Source organism: Hyaena hyaena, unplaced genomic scaffold (assembly GCF_003009895.1).
Source record: "Hyaena hyaena isolate Hyena2069 unplaced genomic scaffold, ASM300989v1 scaffold_328, whole genome shotgun sequence".
In the NCBI taxonomy this organism is placed as follows: Eukaryota; Metazoa; Chordata; class Mammalia; order Carnivora; family Hyaenidae; genus Hyaena; species Hyaena hyaena.
The window spans coordinates 1191041-1206719 of NW_024080958.1; the positions used below are offsets into that span (position 1 = coordinate 1191041).

The following is a 15679-nucleotide window of genomic DNA, read 5'->3' on the forward strand; positions in this document are numbered from 1 at the left end:
AGCAAGTCAACCGTTGAACTGAGATTCAAAGTCAGGCCCTCCTGCTTCCCAAACCAGAAGACTGTGCCACTACGTATTTATGCAGGAAAGAAAGAGTGAGGTAGAGCAAAGCAAAACAAGTTGGAAAGATGCCCCAAATAAATGAAAACAGCAAGTTGCAGAACAATGTGTGTGTGGCACGGTTCCATTTTAAAAAAAGCAACAACTATATACGTTTATGTAAGTTTGTAAAAGCAAAGAGAAAAGCCCAAATGAATACAAATTGAGCCGCTGACAACAGCTATCCGGTGGGTGGATCTGAACATTCTGTTAAGGTTTGCATTTGTTACATACTCTTTACGTTCTGAAAAACAACAAAAAATCAATTGCGGTCACAGGGACTCGACAACTGTCCTCCAATAATGAGTGAGAGGCCCGCGTGCTCCGGAACTCCAGGCACAAGCCTTTGGAGGAAGGGCTCACCTCTGACTGCCCTTGGCCTTGGAAGGGACATGGGGAGCTGAGGGTGTGGCATCAAGGGAGAATGGAGGTGGTTGGCCGGCGAGCGGCACTTACCTTCCCCAGCAGCTCAGGCAGGCCCAGCAGCTGCCCTGCGAACACGCCAATGCAGATGAAGATGGCGGTCACCTGCCCCAGGGCGCCACGGATCCCCTTGGGCGAGATCTCGTTCAGGTACATGGGGAGCACGCTGAGGGCGATGCCTGTGAAGGAAGCATGGCGGCTGTGAGAGGGCTGCTTCCTTGGGGGACACTGGTCAGAGCCCCTCCCTCTGCCACGTGCTCACAAGAGCAGCGCTGTAGCCACAGCACTTGCCCCAGCATTGTGCACAAACTGCCAGTGCTTTAACGTGCCCTGTAGTGTTTAATCCAGAAGGTGTGGCTGGGAGGCAGATTTCACAGAAGGGGAAATGGATGATGATGGTGGCGGTGGTGGTGATGGTGGTGGTGATGAAGGTGGTAGCGGTGATGGTGCTGGTAATGGTGATGGTGATGGAGATGGTAGTGGTGGTGGTGATGGTGGTGGAGGTGGTGGTAGTAGATCGTAATGGTGGTGTTTAATAGCCAACATACCTAGAGCTTCCCAAGTAGCAGGGATCCTTCTTATCTCTTTACATTTATTAACGCACATATTTTTATAATAACCCATTGAAGTAATTGTACTATTTTTATCCTTATTCTAAATATGAGGAAACTGAGGCACAAATGGAGTAACTTTCCCAAGCCGCCAAGTGACATCCAGAGGTGCCCAAAGAGATTATTTTGCCCAATAGATCAGTTCTCTGATTCTAGAACTTGAGCTTCTCCCACCAGCTAACAGTGCCTCCTTATGTAAATCATGGGACTCAGGTAGCGTAGATACTATTATACCCATTTTACAGCATTTTGTAGAGTGCTTGTCAGTTTCAAGAAACCCAGTTTTCCACGTGTACCTGGGCAGGGCTGTTCTCAAAACCCTTTACAGGCCTACAAAGGGCTATACATGCAGTTATCACAGGCTCATGGCTCGTTTGGAACACAGACAGTGCACTCCAGAGCCACACTGCCTCCTGGGAAGAGTCCCTGTAACTTACAGGTGGTGAGGCCCTGGGTGGGGAAGTTAGCGTCTCGAGGCCTCAGTTTCCCTTTCTGCAGATGGGGAGAAGAACTGACCCTGACCTCAGCGGGCGGTTGGGAGAGTCAGTTCTTCACTCACTGTGCAGACAGCACTCATTCTTATGGCCCAATTTTTCACCAGACTGTGAGCGCATCAAACATTTCTTTCCTGCCCTGGCCTCCCCATGCCTCCAGCACCTCCTGACATACTTTAGGTACTAATCAGTGTGCTTCAAGTTAAGCTTAATTCACCCCAGTTGCTAGCCATCAGAGAGGCCCTTCCTTTAAAAGTCAAGTTAAGGGGGCTGCCTGGGTGGCTCAGTCGGTTAAGCGTCTGACTTCAGCTCAGGTCATGATCTCTCGGTTCGTGGGTTTGAGCCCCACGTGAGGCTCTGTGCTGACAGCTCAGAGCCTGGATTCTGCTCCAGATTCTGTGTCTCCCTCTCTCTCTGTCTCTATCAAAAATAAACATAAAAAAATAACTAAATAAAAAAATTAGGAGAGGAGATAGGTGGCCCGTTTATAAGTTGAGGATCTCTTTCACTGCATCTCAGCCCAGAATAACTTTTCCTTCCTCACCAGAAAGGCAAACGTGCTTAAGGTACAAAGAAATGGGAATTATCTGCAAAGTCACAACATACACCAGATGCTATTTGAATTTTTATCCAAAATACACACGTTGAAAGCAGCTGGCCATGTGGAAACACTGGCTGGCCACGGACCAGCCTGCCACCTTGTTGCTTAGGGGAAACGCACCAGGACTCATGTCCCAGAGCCCTGGCTTCTTCACCAGGTGACTTTGATCAAGTCAGTTAGCTTCTCCTAGTCTCCAGTTCCTCATCTATAAAATTAGGGTAACCACTGCTGTGTATTTCTGTTGCAGTGGGAACGAAATTATTACATGTAAGGCTTCTGCCTCACGTGTGGTCATTTGGTAGGCACTTAAAAAGCTGTCAGTTTCCTTTCCCTGATGCTCTTCTTCCCGCTGGGGCTAATCACCTCTCAAAACATGAATGAGGACATGATAGAGCCGGTGGGAAAGAGGCAGCATGGTGGCGGTGAAGGGCAAGGAGCCACAGCTGGGACAGTAATTATACCCCCTTTGCACAGGTGCTATGCACAGGTGAGATGTACGTGAAACGCTCTGCAGAGGGCCTGCACACAGTAAGCTCTCAATAAATGTGGCTGTTCTTACCTCCCAGCTGCGAAATGACACAGCAAAATGCAATGCTGGTGGCTAAACCAGTGCTGAATGAGGAGGTGGTCTACATGAAAGCCACCAAGTCAGTTTGCTGGGGACTGTCCTGGGTTTAGCACTGGAAGTCCTGTGACCCAGAAACACCCTGAGCCCCAGGCAAACCAGGGAGAGGTCATCCAAGGCCCTTAGTGCTGCACCAGGCATCCCACACCCCTGGGTGGCCTCTCTCGACCTACGACCCCCAGCCCTTGCCACTCTTCCTCCCCAGGGGCCCCAGCCCTGGGGTTTGCTGAACGGTGCAGGCTGTTCTGACTGCAGGATATTGGCCTTTGCTTCTCTGTTTATCTGGGACCTTAGCTGTCACAGCCTCAGAACAGCTTACGGGTTTCCTCCTATGCTTCCTGTCTTACCAACCCCCCAGCAGAGTGACCTCATTTGGAAGGTGTTTGCAGATGTACTCAAGTTTAGGAGATGTCATATGGGATAAGGGCGGGTCCTAAATTCAATGACTGTTGTCCTTATAAGAGGCCATGTGAAGATACAGAGAAGGAGGCCACATGTAGATGGGGACGGGGACAAGAGTGACACCAGCCAGGGAAGGCCAAGGGGTGGGGGCAGCTGCCAGATGCCTGGAGGGCAGAGCAGGGAACAGATTCGCCCTCAGAGCGTCCAGGAGGAACAAAGCCTGCCTGCACCTTGATGCCGGGCTTCTGGCCTCCCAAATCTGATAGCAGTGATCTCTGTTGTTTGAGGCCCGCCCCCGGAGGGCTAGCACACCTCCTCACTGAGGCCTTCCCTGACCACCTGCTGAAATCGACCCCTTCCCCGACTCTATCTCCGCATCCAGTCCTGGCTGCTCCAAGTGCTCAGTGCTTTCTGTGTGCTTCCTGTTTGGCATTTACTTTACCGCCTGTTTCCCCACCTGCAGCCACAATGAAGCTCCCTGAGAGCACAGTGCCAGCAGCGCCAGACCGGGGACAGCCACATGCTGATTACCATGCCTGGATGGTTCAGCTGGTTAAGGTCAGACTCTTGATTTCGGCTCAGATCACGATCTCCAGGCACGAGGGTCCGAGCCCTGTGTCAGGCTCTGAGCTAATGTTGTGGAGCCTGCTTGGGGTTCTCCCTCTCTCCCCCCCCCTCTCTCTCTCTGCCCCTCCACTACTCTCTCTCTCTCTCTCTCTCCTTCTCTTTCTGCCCCTCCCCTACTCTGAATAAATAAATAAATAAATAAGAAACAAATCATGTGTTGAAAGGGTCCCCACCCACTACTGCTCTACTGTTTTTTATTTAATCCCGGCTCAGAAAGGCAGAGGTCAGCAGATGCCAGCGATCGGGAGTTGAGGACCCCGGCAGGCTGGTCCTTGGTTACAACTGTGGTCTGTGGGAACAGGCCCCCCGCCCCGGGGCAGTCAGATGGGGAGCAGAGACTCTGAGAAGTGAGCAGAGGGCAGCATGCCTGTTACCTAAAACATCACACAGTGCCAATGCACCGGGCCCACTACAACTTCTAAAAGGCCTTCCCCTTCCTCAGGGTGCACGGCCTGAGGGTGTGCAAGGAGCAGTCAGGGGCACACTCCCCCCACCACAGGCGAGTTTAGCTCCCCGATTCCTATTACAGTCCAATTGGACTGTTAGCTCTTCGCTCTCAAAAAGCAGAAGGGACCTCGGAAAATATCCTCTAGGGAAATCAGAGATGCTGAAAGAAATACTCTAGGGACACCTGGAAATGTGCATTTTCCTACTGGGGTAAAGAAAAATTTGAGTCCAGTCCAAAGCATTTACTGAACATTGTAAGTCTTGACTTTTCAAGATCAAAATATGACATACATTTTTAAATCGCACAAATAATACATGTGCAGTCCGATGAATCATCACAAAATGCACTCGCCTGTGAAACTCCCACCCGGGTCAAGATTCAACCTACAATACTAGCCGTCCAGAAGCCCCCATCGCGTGCTTCCTCAGGACCACCATCCTCTCCCTTTTCCCCAAAGGTCACCACCAGCCTGCTGCTGTCACCAAAGATTAGTGTACAGAGTCACAGGTGATGCGTTTCTCTGGTCTCTCCTCTCTTTTGTGTTTCTCATGGATGTGAAATGCATCCGTGTTGGAGCACGTAGCTGTAATCTGTCCGTTTGTATTGCTGGCTGGTGTTCCAATGTGTGAGGCTATCATAATTCATCTACCTTCCCACTGATGGACACTTCAGTGCTCTCCAGTTTGGGATTAACACTAATAGTGCAATTATATATATATATATATACATATATATATATATGGAAATATATATAGCAACCATAAGCTATATATGTTCAGTTTTAGTAGATAGTCAATGTCCCCAATTATCATACCAATTTACACGGAGGGGGGCACTTGTGGGGATGAGCACTGGGTGTTATATGGAAACCAACTTGACAATAAACTATTTGTAAAAAAAAAAGTCTGTTTCTTGGTTTGTCTCTCTCTTTTTTCTTTTGCTCATTTATTTTGTTTCTCAAACTCCGCAAAGGAGTGAAATCATACAATATTCATCTTACTCTGACTTATTTCACTTAGCATAGTACTCTCTAGCTCCATCCATGTTGTTGCAAATGACAAAACATTCTTTCTGATGGCTGGGTAATATTCCATGATATCTCACATCTTCCTTATCCTGTCATCTATTGATAGACACTTTGGGCTGGTTCCATAGTTTGGCTATTGTAAATAATGCTGCTATAAACATGGGGTGCATGTACCCCTTTGAATTAGGGTTTTTGTATTTTTTAGGTAAATACGCAGTGGTGTGATTACTGGGCCATAGATTAGGTCTATTTTTAACTTTTTGAGGAAGACTAATGTAATTTGTGAAGATGCCTGATCCATCTCTTACCCATTTTTGTAAGAAAATTTTGTAAGAAAATTTTTATTATTGATTTCTAAGAATTCTTAGTGTATTCTGTGTATGAGCCCTTTGTCAATTTCATTCACTGCAAATATTTTGCTGCTTTCTGCGGTTTGTCCTTTCACTAACGGTGATTTTTTTTGTATGAATAGAAAGAAGTCTTTAATTTTAATGCAGTTCAATTTATCAATTCTTTTACTTTAAACTAATGCTTCCTGTCCTGTTTAAGAAATCTTTCACTGTCCTAAGATGGTGAAAATATTATATTCTGTTTTACCTTCCAGGATTTTATGATTTTACCTCTCATCTTTAGAGCTATAATCTACTTGGGACTGACTGGCATATGAAGCAAAGGAGTGTCCAAATTTTATTTATAACGGAATTAAAATGTCAGGGTATCAATACAAATGCAGCATTTTGCCACCTTGGATGGCACAATCTGAACTTGATCCCTAAGACAATTCCCCAAACAGAAGAAGCAGCAGAAAAATACAGATAACAACTCCTGAATAAGCCTCTGCTTTACATTGTAGCAATAATAACTTACCTTATACCTATAGAAATGTCCTGACCATACACATAAGCAAAAAGGGGTTCTTTTATGGTTGCTGGAATTATTACTTTCCGTCCTAGTTCCCCCAGGAATCCATGTTTCCAGAAGATGCAATACATAGAAACATTCCATTTAAAATACATTTCACATAAAATATTCCAAGCATAAAAACACAGGTGGATATTAACATCTGCTCCATTCTTAGAGTCTGTGGTCCCCATCAGACTACCACTGGATCCTGTTCCCATACAGCACAATCACAGCCAAGTACCAGCCTGCCAGGGGCTGCGATCCCCAACCACTGGTGACCCCAACTCACCCGACATCATTTACTGAAAAGACATTCCTTCCCTTCAGCTCTCCAGCTACACCTTCGTCATAGGCAAGTGTCCGTATGCGTATGTCTCTGCTTCAGAAGTCTCATTTCTATTCCACTGATGTATTTCTCTCTCTTTGTACCAATCTGCACTGTCTGAACCACTGTACCTTTGTAACTGTTGATATCCAACAGATTAAGTTTTCCCATTTTTTTTCTGGAAGATTATCTCGTGAATTCTCAGCACTTTGCAATCCTATGGACATTTTAGAAATTTTCATTTTATAAAATCTGCTTGGATTTGCTTGGGTTTGTATTGAATCTATAGATCGATACAGAGGGCACCTCATTACAATGTGGGGTCTTCCAATTTGTGAACATGGAATACCCCCCATTTAGGTATCATATTGCTCTCCATAATATTTTATAGATTTTTGTGTCAATAATGAGATGAGAAATTGCATATTTCCCACTAGACTTATTCTTAGGTATCTAAACATTTTTATAACCTTTAAAATGGTACAGTTTATAAATTTCATTTTCTACATAAGAATATGTTTGTTTTTAGCGTATTGACCTTATGTATAGAAATAAAATGGCATTTAGTATTACAAGTATACAAGTGTGATTTACATTTTATCCAGAGATCCTGGTAGCCAAATCCACTCACTCATTCTCAAGTTTATTTATAGATTTAGATGTTTTATGCATTCATGACATCTGTGACAGATGACAGTTTTAGTTCAATCTTTATACTCTGCATTAAACTTTTTTTTATTTGCCTCATTGCATTAGCTAGGACCTCTTGTGCTATGCTGACTCAGAGTGGTGACAGCACACATCTTGTGGTCTTGCTCCTGAGCTCAGGGACAAACCTATCAGCATCTTAGTACTGAGTATGATGATGGCTGTAGGTTTGGGTAAACCACCTTCATTAAAGTAAATTTCCTTTTATTCCTAGTTGGTTAGAGTTGTTTCTACATTTTTTTTTTTACCGTTAAGTGGATATTGAACATTATCAAATGGCATTTCTGCACATATCAAAATAATCATATAATTTTGTCTTCAAATGTATTCTGTAAATATGATGAATCACCTGATTGAGTCTCAAATGTTAATCCAATCTTCCGTCACTGGAATAACTCAGCTAGCTCTTGACCTATTATCTTTTTATGTTTTATGTTCTGTTTATTGTTGAAATTGTTTGCTAAGTCTTTGCTTAGGATTTTTATATGTTCCTTAATGATATTGGCCTGTAATTTTTTCCCTGTAAAGTTCTTATTAGGATATGTTGTTGACAATATGCTCATCTTACAAAATGAGTTGGGAAGTATCCCCCCTGGAAATGTTTATATAAAGTCAGTATTGCTCTCTCTTAAAGAAGCTGTGAAGCACCTTTGTTGGAAGGTTTTTAATTATATGTTCAACTTATTTAATAGAATAGGACTATTCAGACACTCTATTTCTTCTTACATCACCATTGGTTAAGATTTTTCTTTCGAGGCATTTGTACGCTTTATTTACGTTTTCAAATATATCGCATCACGATATATCTTATCTCTCTAATGCTTCAGAAGCTATCCATTTAATCTCTAAGATTAGTTATTAATTCCTTCTTTTTTAATAAACAGTCTCACAAGGGCTTAGCAATTTTCTTAACCCTTTGTAGAACGCACCTTGGTCTCTCTGATTAATGCTCTCCAATGAAAATTCCCTTTCCAATTTCTTGAGATGGAAACTTGGATTACTGACATTTAGCCTTCCCTCAAACATTCACATCTGAGGTTATATATTTCACTCAAGGCATGGCCGTAGCTGTATTCTACACATTTTGACGTGTCTTATGTAAGATCTTTATTATCATTTAATCCAAAGTATTTAAAAATTTCCATTGTGATTTCTTTTTGTCCCTCTGGTTACTCAGAAATACACACTCATTACCTGGAGTGTAATGTCACTTACATCTTAATTTTCAAACCTATGAAGACTTTCTACTTATACTTTTATAATTAGCTCCTAACTTCATTCCGTTGTAGTCAGAGAACAGTCTAATTCTAATCCTTTGAGACGTGTTGAGACTTGCTTTATGGCTCATCATATGGTCGACTTCTATTTTTCTTAAATAGTTTATTGTCAAGTTGGTTTCCATACAACACCCAGTCCTCATCCCAACAAGTGCCCTCCTCCATGCCCATCACCCCACTTCCCCTCTCCCCCACCATCAGCCCTCAGTTCTCAGTATTCAAGAGTCTCTCGTGGTTTGCCTCCCTCCCTCTCCCCCACTATTTCCCCCTTCTTCTCCCCCACGATCCTCCGTTAAGTTCCTCCTAATCCTCCTATACGTGCAAACATATGGTATCTGTCCTTCTCTGCCTGACTTATTTCGCTCAGCATAACACCCTCTAGTTCCATCCATGTTGCTACACATGGCCAGATTTCATTCTTTCTCAATGCCATGTAGTATTCCATTGTATAGATAAACCACATCTTCTTGATCCATTCATCAGTTGATGGACACTTAGGCAATTACAAGATTTGGCTATTGTTGAAAGTGCTGCTATGAACATTGGGGTACATGTGCCCCTAGGCATCAGCACTCTTGTGTCCCTTGGGTAAATTCCTAGCAGTGCTATTGCTGGGTCATAGGAGAGTTCTATTGTTAATTTTTTTGAGGAACCTCCACACTGTTTTCCAGAGGGGCTGCACCAGTTTACATTCCCACCAACAGTGTAGGAGGGTGCCCGTTTCTCCACATCCTCGCCAGCATCTAGTCTCCTGAGTTGTTCATTTTAGCCACTCTGACCGGCTTGAGGTGGTATCTCAGTGTGGCTTTGATTTGTATTTCCCTGATGATGAGGGACACTGAGCATCGTTTCATGTGTTTGTTGGTCATCTGGATGTCCTCTTTGGAGAAGTGTCTGTTCATGTTTTCTGCCCATCTCTTCACTGAATTGTTTCTCTGAATTGTTGTTCGGGGGTGGAGTTTGGTGAGTTCCTTCTAGATTTTGGATACTAGCCCTTTATCTGATATGTCATTTGCAACTATCTTTTCCCATTCCGTCAGTTGCTTTTTAGTTTTATTGCATTATCGTCATTTTTAAAAAGGACATGAAATACTATACATTTCTGTTAACTAAAACATACCAATTTAAATATCTCTTAACCTACTGATTTATTGCCCTTGTCCAACTCTTCCTAGAGAAAGTAAAGGATTTCCTCCCTTGCTCCAAAGACAAAATAAGAAATTATTGGTGCGAGAATGTATAAGATTAGACATATGGTCAACTTTTGTAAATGGCCCATGAAAGCTAAAAAGAAATGCGTGTTTAACAGTCCTAACATTTACTATTAATGTTAATTACCTCATATTAACTGTGTTGCTCAAACCTTCTAGCTACTACTGATGTTTCTGTCCACTCATTTTATTAGTTGCTGAGAGAGTATTTCTCATTTCAGTCTGGCTAATTTTTAGTTTATAGTCACTTTCAGTTGATACATTTTGATGCTTTTTGTTAAGTGCATACCACATTTAGAGTTGTTATATTCCTGACAAGCTGAATGTTTCATTACCTGAAACCTCTCTCATTACCCCTAGTAACCTTTCTTCCCTTCAGATCTTCTTAGGTTCTTATCAGTACTGCTGACCCATATTTACAAGCTTGGATTTTCTATGAGATTGCCTTTTCTATTATTTTATTTTCAATTTTCTATGTCTTTATATCTACAATACAAACTATATATATATATATATATATATATATATATATACTGCAGCCACCGCTTCTACCCGCACGTATCCTTTCTCTGACTCTAACTCCTCCTTCCTCTTCCACTTATCAGGGCCCCTGTGACCTCAGGGGACCCACCTGGATAATCTGGGACAAACTCCCCATCTCCAAGTCATTAACGTAATCACATCTACAAAGTCCCTTTGCCACCTAACCTAAATTCACAGTTTTCAGGGATGCGGATGTGGACATCTTCGGGGAAGCAGGTGGAATAATAATAGATAACAAATAATTTGCTTGTAAGAGCAGCCCACACCCTTGCTGGGAGGCTGTGCCGGGATGTAACTGGGTAGGTCTTTGGGGCATGATACACACGAGCTGAACCCCAGATGGGAGGGTCGGTGTTTCTGCCCTATGCTCTTATTTCAGTCTCCTATTCTGTGAAGTTGTTTAATGAGGAAACAACACAGCTACATTGGCGGGTGAGGTCCAGAAGCTTCAAGAGACTATTCAAGATAGTACCTTTAAGGTGAGTACAAAAAGGAGCCAAAGCAGATTTTTAGAGCTGGTAGAAACCTCAGCTACCAGAGTCCAGTCCTCCTTATTTTCTAGATGACATTACTGGGGCCCAGAGAGGTAAAATGATCATCCCAAGGCCACCTGGCAAGTCAGTGGTAGAACCAGAACTTAAAGTCACATCCTTGACCCTGATTTTATGTTCTTTCCATGTCATATGCTTCTCTAAATGCTACTGTTCATATTTGTCCACCAGGGAGCCCCTACTATAGTGGGGAGCTCATCTACCAGGAAGCCCCTAATGCAGCAGGGAGCCTGTCCACCAGGGAGCCCCTAATGCAGGAGGGAGCCCACCCACCAGGGAGCTCTGATGCACAGACAGGGACTTGCGCCCGTGGGAGTGTGGGCAGCACTGGGAAGGCCTGGCAGGAAGCTGTCCAACGCGATCTTCCACAAGCACGGAACACCTCTGCACTCTCTCACTTTGACTTTACTACCTGCATGGAGCTTGCCTCTGACATCTTGCTGCAGCACGTTTGTTTCAATGCAAAAATGTGTTTGTTTATTTATTTATCTTCTGCCAAGCTCTTTAGAGAACGGACACTTCAGGAAGGCATCCTGGGTTTTTACTGTGCTTCCAAATACTGCCTGCAAACCCCACTCCAGCAGCGCAGCCTTCTGAAAAGCCTCCGGGCTTATCACTCAGCTTTAAATTATTTATTACAAGCCAGACAGTCAATTCATCTCTTGACCAGCAATTTTCCCTTCTTTCTGACCGACTGCCTCACCTTAAATGCTTGCAAGTCCTCGCCTCTGCTTTGGCAGGGTTTGGGGAGAATAAATGACATGACGCGTCCATGTCTTGGCCCTGCTCCAACAGCCGAGGCTTCAGAAGTCAGAGGATCTGGTTTTTTCTCCCTTCCTTGTTCTTACTCCTTTTCTTCTCCTTCTTTGTGAAAAGCTCTCCAGAAAAGGGGTCTAACAGACATCTGTCTTGAATAGGTGGCTTCACAAAAATGGCATCCCTCTTCAAATCCGGCTTATTTTTAATTAAGGAAATTCAGAGAGCAGCTAATTATGTGCCATAAGTGTTCCTCCCCCAGAACAGCTGGAGAGGACGGCAAGTGGGAGAGGCTGGCAGTAGCATCCAAATCTGCCGAGGAGGCCCTCCGTGGGGACCGGACGCCCATGCGCAGCTCACCTCGCCTTCCTCTTCGCGGGCAGGGCCTTTGATACCAGACTCTTGGTCCAAATCTGGGATCTATACCTTATTAACTGAGAGTAAAAATAGTAGCAGCAATAATGGCAACTGTGGGGTCACCATTCTCAGCGCTGGGGGAAGGCACGGAGCCTACACAGAGCCTCTCCATTCGTGTTTACACCCCGCACCAGTGGGGCCTCAGGATGAAGCCTCGGAGGCTGCGGCACTGAGGCAGAGGCACTGCTCACACTCCCTGGGTCTGCACCCTGGGGCCAAGGTCCCTCTGATGCTGACTGTGCACCTGGTCATGGACTCGGCCTGCCCGACGCGACTCTGACAGACGTGCCACAAGCAGTGACCTGACAAGCACGTTGGGCCCTGCCCGGTTGCTGCTCTCTGGAGCTCTGAGGATCCCATGGGAAGAGACCCGTGGAGCAGAAGAGCTGGCCCCCCTGGGGTCCCCTGGGGCCAAGCCGGCTGCCAACAGCCAAACAGGTGAGCGAGGCCATGTGAAGGCCTCCTGCACACGTGAGGGAGCCCGGCAGACATCCGCAGAGCTGGCCCAGATCAGAACTGCCCCACCAGCCCATGGAATTACACGGTCAGCCAAAGCCATTGCTGTTGGGGCGCTTGGCAGCTCAGTCAGATGAGCGTCTGACTTCGGCTCAGGTCATGATCTCATGGTTTGTGAGTTCGAGCCCCACGTGGGGCTCTGTGCTGACAGCTTAGAGCCCGGAGCCTGCTTCAGATTCTGTATCTTCCTCTCTCTCTGCCCCTCCCCCGCTCACACTCTTTCTCTCAAAAATAAATAAACATTAAAAAAAAATGCTTGCTTTAAACCATTATGTTTCCGGTTGCTTTTTTTTTTTTTTTTTTGTAGCAAAGTCTAAGTGATACAAAGTCATGAAATAAGCTGGGTGAGTGGAAGAGCCCAGTCAGTGCGAACTACAGCCCTCAGCCTTAACCAGCTATGGTCACACATGTCTGGGCCTCAGTGACCTCCATGGAAAATGACAGCAACAGTCATCCAGCATTAGATCAGAGCACAACGACCCAGTTCACCATTAGTGGTTCACTGTGAGACACCACGGAAAGCCAGGCACTATTCTTACCAATGAACATTTATCTGGAGCCATCTCTTTCTACTTGAATACCAAGATGGAGGAGTAATTTCACCCCGAGTCTGGGCTATTACTGACCCTGAGTATTTCCCACCAGCAGAGCGGGGTTGGGATGGGAAGTCTTGTCCCCTGACCTGCCTCAGGCCCGCCCTCTCCTGCTCATCTCTGCCTGAGTCACGCCTGTTGTTCAGTTCACTCCCAAAGCCTGGTGCATGCAGCGTGCAAGGATCAGCAAGGAAGGGAATGAGACTTTAACGAGCTCATGGGTTTGGCAGATTTTATATGTGTACATGGCATCCTGTCAGCCTTATGACAGCCCTTCAAAGTAGCTGTTATTTCCATTTTACAGGTGGGGGAACCAAGGCCAGAGCCATTAAGCATCTTGTCTGAAGTCCGTAATTGGCAAGTGGCAGAGGTTTCTAATTCAAAAGCTTGCAATCTTTCCATAAATGCCTAAAAGCAATACCTTCTACACTCCCAATGGTTAGAAAAAAAGCAGGGTTGGTTGATTGATTGGTTGGTTGGTCGGTCGGTCGGTCAGCTGGGTTTACCAACATATTTTGAAGCCCCTGCTCTGACACCCCACAGCCAGCAGCCAGCTGCACCTGGCTGCCTCGTGGCCACCGTCCCACCCAACCACGGCTACCGCCCCTGGACAGCTGGTGCCCCGACTGCACGCCGGCCCTCCTTTACACTCTTTACACAGAAGCAGGAGGATTCTTACGGAAACCACAACCAGCTCATGTCACATTCCTCTCAACCCTCCACTGGCTTCCCATCATCCTCGGCACAAACCCTACAACCCCCCCTCCCCACCGTGATCTGACCCGCCCCTCTTCAGCCTCATCCACAGCCACTCTCCCCCAGCTCACCAAGCGCCAGCCGTGTTGGCCTCCCCATGCTCCCTTTAGTGTGCCACACACGACCTCACCACAGGGCCGGTGCACTTTCCTCTTGGCCAGGAGCCCAATCCCCCCAGTATTCACTTGGTTCTCACTCTTGGTTCATGCTGGTCTTTGCTCATATGCTTCCTCCTCCAAGCAGTCCCCCCTGACTGCCCTACCTGAAAGAGTCCCCACTATCCTCCTGGCCTGCTTCAGTTCAGTTCACTTCAGTTCTCCTAGGGCTTGCCACTATCTACCTTACGTATGTAACTACGCATCTGTCCACCCACTACAATGTAAGCTGCACTGGGAGGGACTGGGGGTTTCATTCACCACTGTGTCCCCGGGACGGAGAAGGATGCCAGGCACAGCAGGGCCCCCACACATGCTCAGTAAGTACATGAAAGAATGAATAAGTCAGAGGCCCAGGCAGGAAACACTACCCTCATTAACCCCTCCCCCCCCTGGAAACCACAGACAACCTCGGAATATGAATTTTATAGTGCAGACGACAAAGCAAAAGGCATGATGTACTAAAAACCATCCAGGTCTCTGGAGCTGACTTGGCTTTCTCCCAGCCAGTGCTTCTCAATTCACGGGCTAGAGCCTCAGGAACGGTTCATCTCAAGGGACTGTCCCCTTCAGGCACACTTTCTGCATCCTTGGTCCCTGGCAACTCAGTACTAGTAGGAGCCCAGTCATGTGATAGCCCCAAGCACCACTCTCATTTCGAAGCACCCCCAGGGAGCACATTACTGCCTCCTGCCTCGCCGTGGTTAAGGCTCACCTCCGTCCACACCCATGATGAAGCGTCCCACGATGAGCATTTCAAAGGCTCCTGCCTGGAGAGAACAGGCCATCAGCAATGCAGCAGTTATCGCAAACCCATTGTTGACCAGCAGAGTGTACTTCCTGGAAAAAAAAAAAGACTGGTTTGGTGAGGAGGGGCCAGCCCTGAGGATGTCGACCTATCCATCCCAGGGACAGAGGTCCCAGCCTTCAGAAGGGTCAGCTGAGTGAGACTCAGGCACAGAGCAAAGAACTTTGGTCTAAGGGTCAGGCACAGGGGCCAGAGCCCCACTGGTCCCTACTGCCACCTCTGGTTGTATGACCCTGAGCAAGGCACTTCCCCTCCTGGTTTCACCACTGGGCTAATTAGGTCACCTTCAAAGACAGTGTCACATTCGATGAATTCCCTGATGCACTACTGTATTTCATCAACTCTAAGACCTTCACTTAACATTTCTGAAGTCAAGATGTGACGTAAAATCATCTTAAGCAGGAAAATGGAAACCACTCTAGTGATTTTAACAGAGAGGATTTAACATAGGGAGCTACTTAGGCAAGCATTGGAGAACTCAGATGTCAAAAGGGGGATCTCTGCAGAGGGGGTGCTGCCCATGTGGTGCTGACACTTTGGGGGCTTGGAAAAGGGGTCGTCAAGCCCTGGTTTATCTTCAAGGGTGGGCACTAGCCTGCTGGGGTTGTTCTTCTGAGGGGCACAGCGTTCTGGGGTGTAGACAAAGGCTGGGAACTAGACTCACTGCTGGGACTAGCAGAAAATTCAGCCAAACCAACAGGACCAAGTCCCTTGTCTCTCTTCCTCTTGTGTGGCTCTTGTGTACCTCTTATTAAAAGGCAGATGAGGCATGCAGGTCCCAGCCCCTGCATCACACAGCAGAG

The 15679-nt window shown here is 46.1% G+C and overlaps 1 protein-coding gene across 3 annotated transcripts in view; it reads right to left on the reverse strand.

The window, feature by feature from the left end:
- Positions 1-15679, reverse strand: part of SLC2A9 (solute carrier family 2 member 9) — a 241274-nt gene that overhangs the window by 142663 nt on the left and 82932 nt on the right. For all 3 annotated transcript variants that reach the window (XM_039248991.1, XM_039248989.1, XM_039248988.1), the window contains 2 exons: positions 14784-14908; positions 556-701 (listed from right to left, as the gene is read on the reverse strand). In XM_039248991.1, the coding sequence (XP_039104922.1) occupies positions 556-701; positions 14784-14908 (271 nt within the window). The remainder of the gene's footprint in view (positions 1-555; positions 702-14783; positions 14909-15679) is intronic.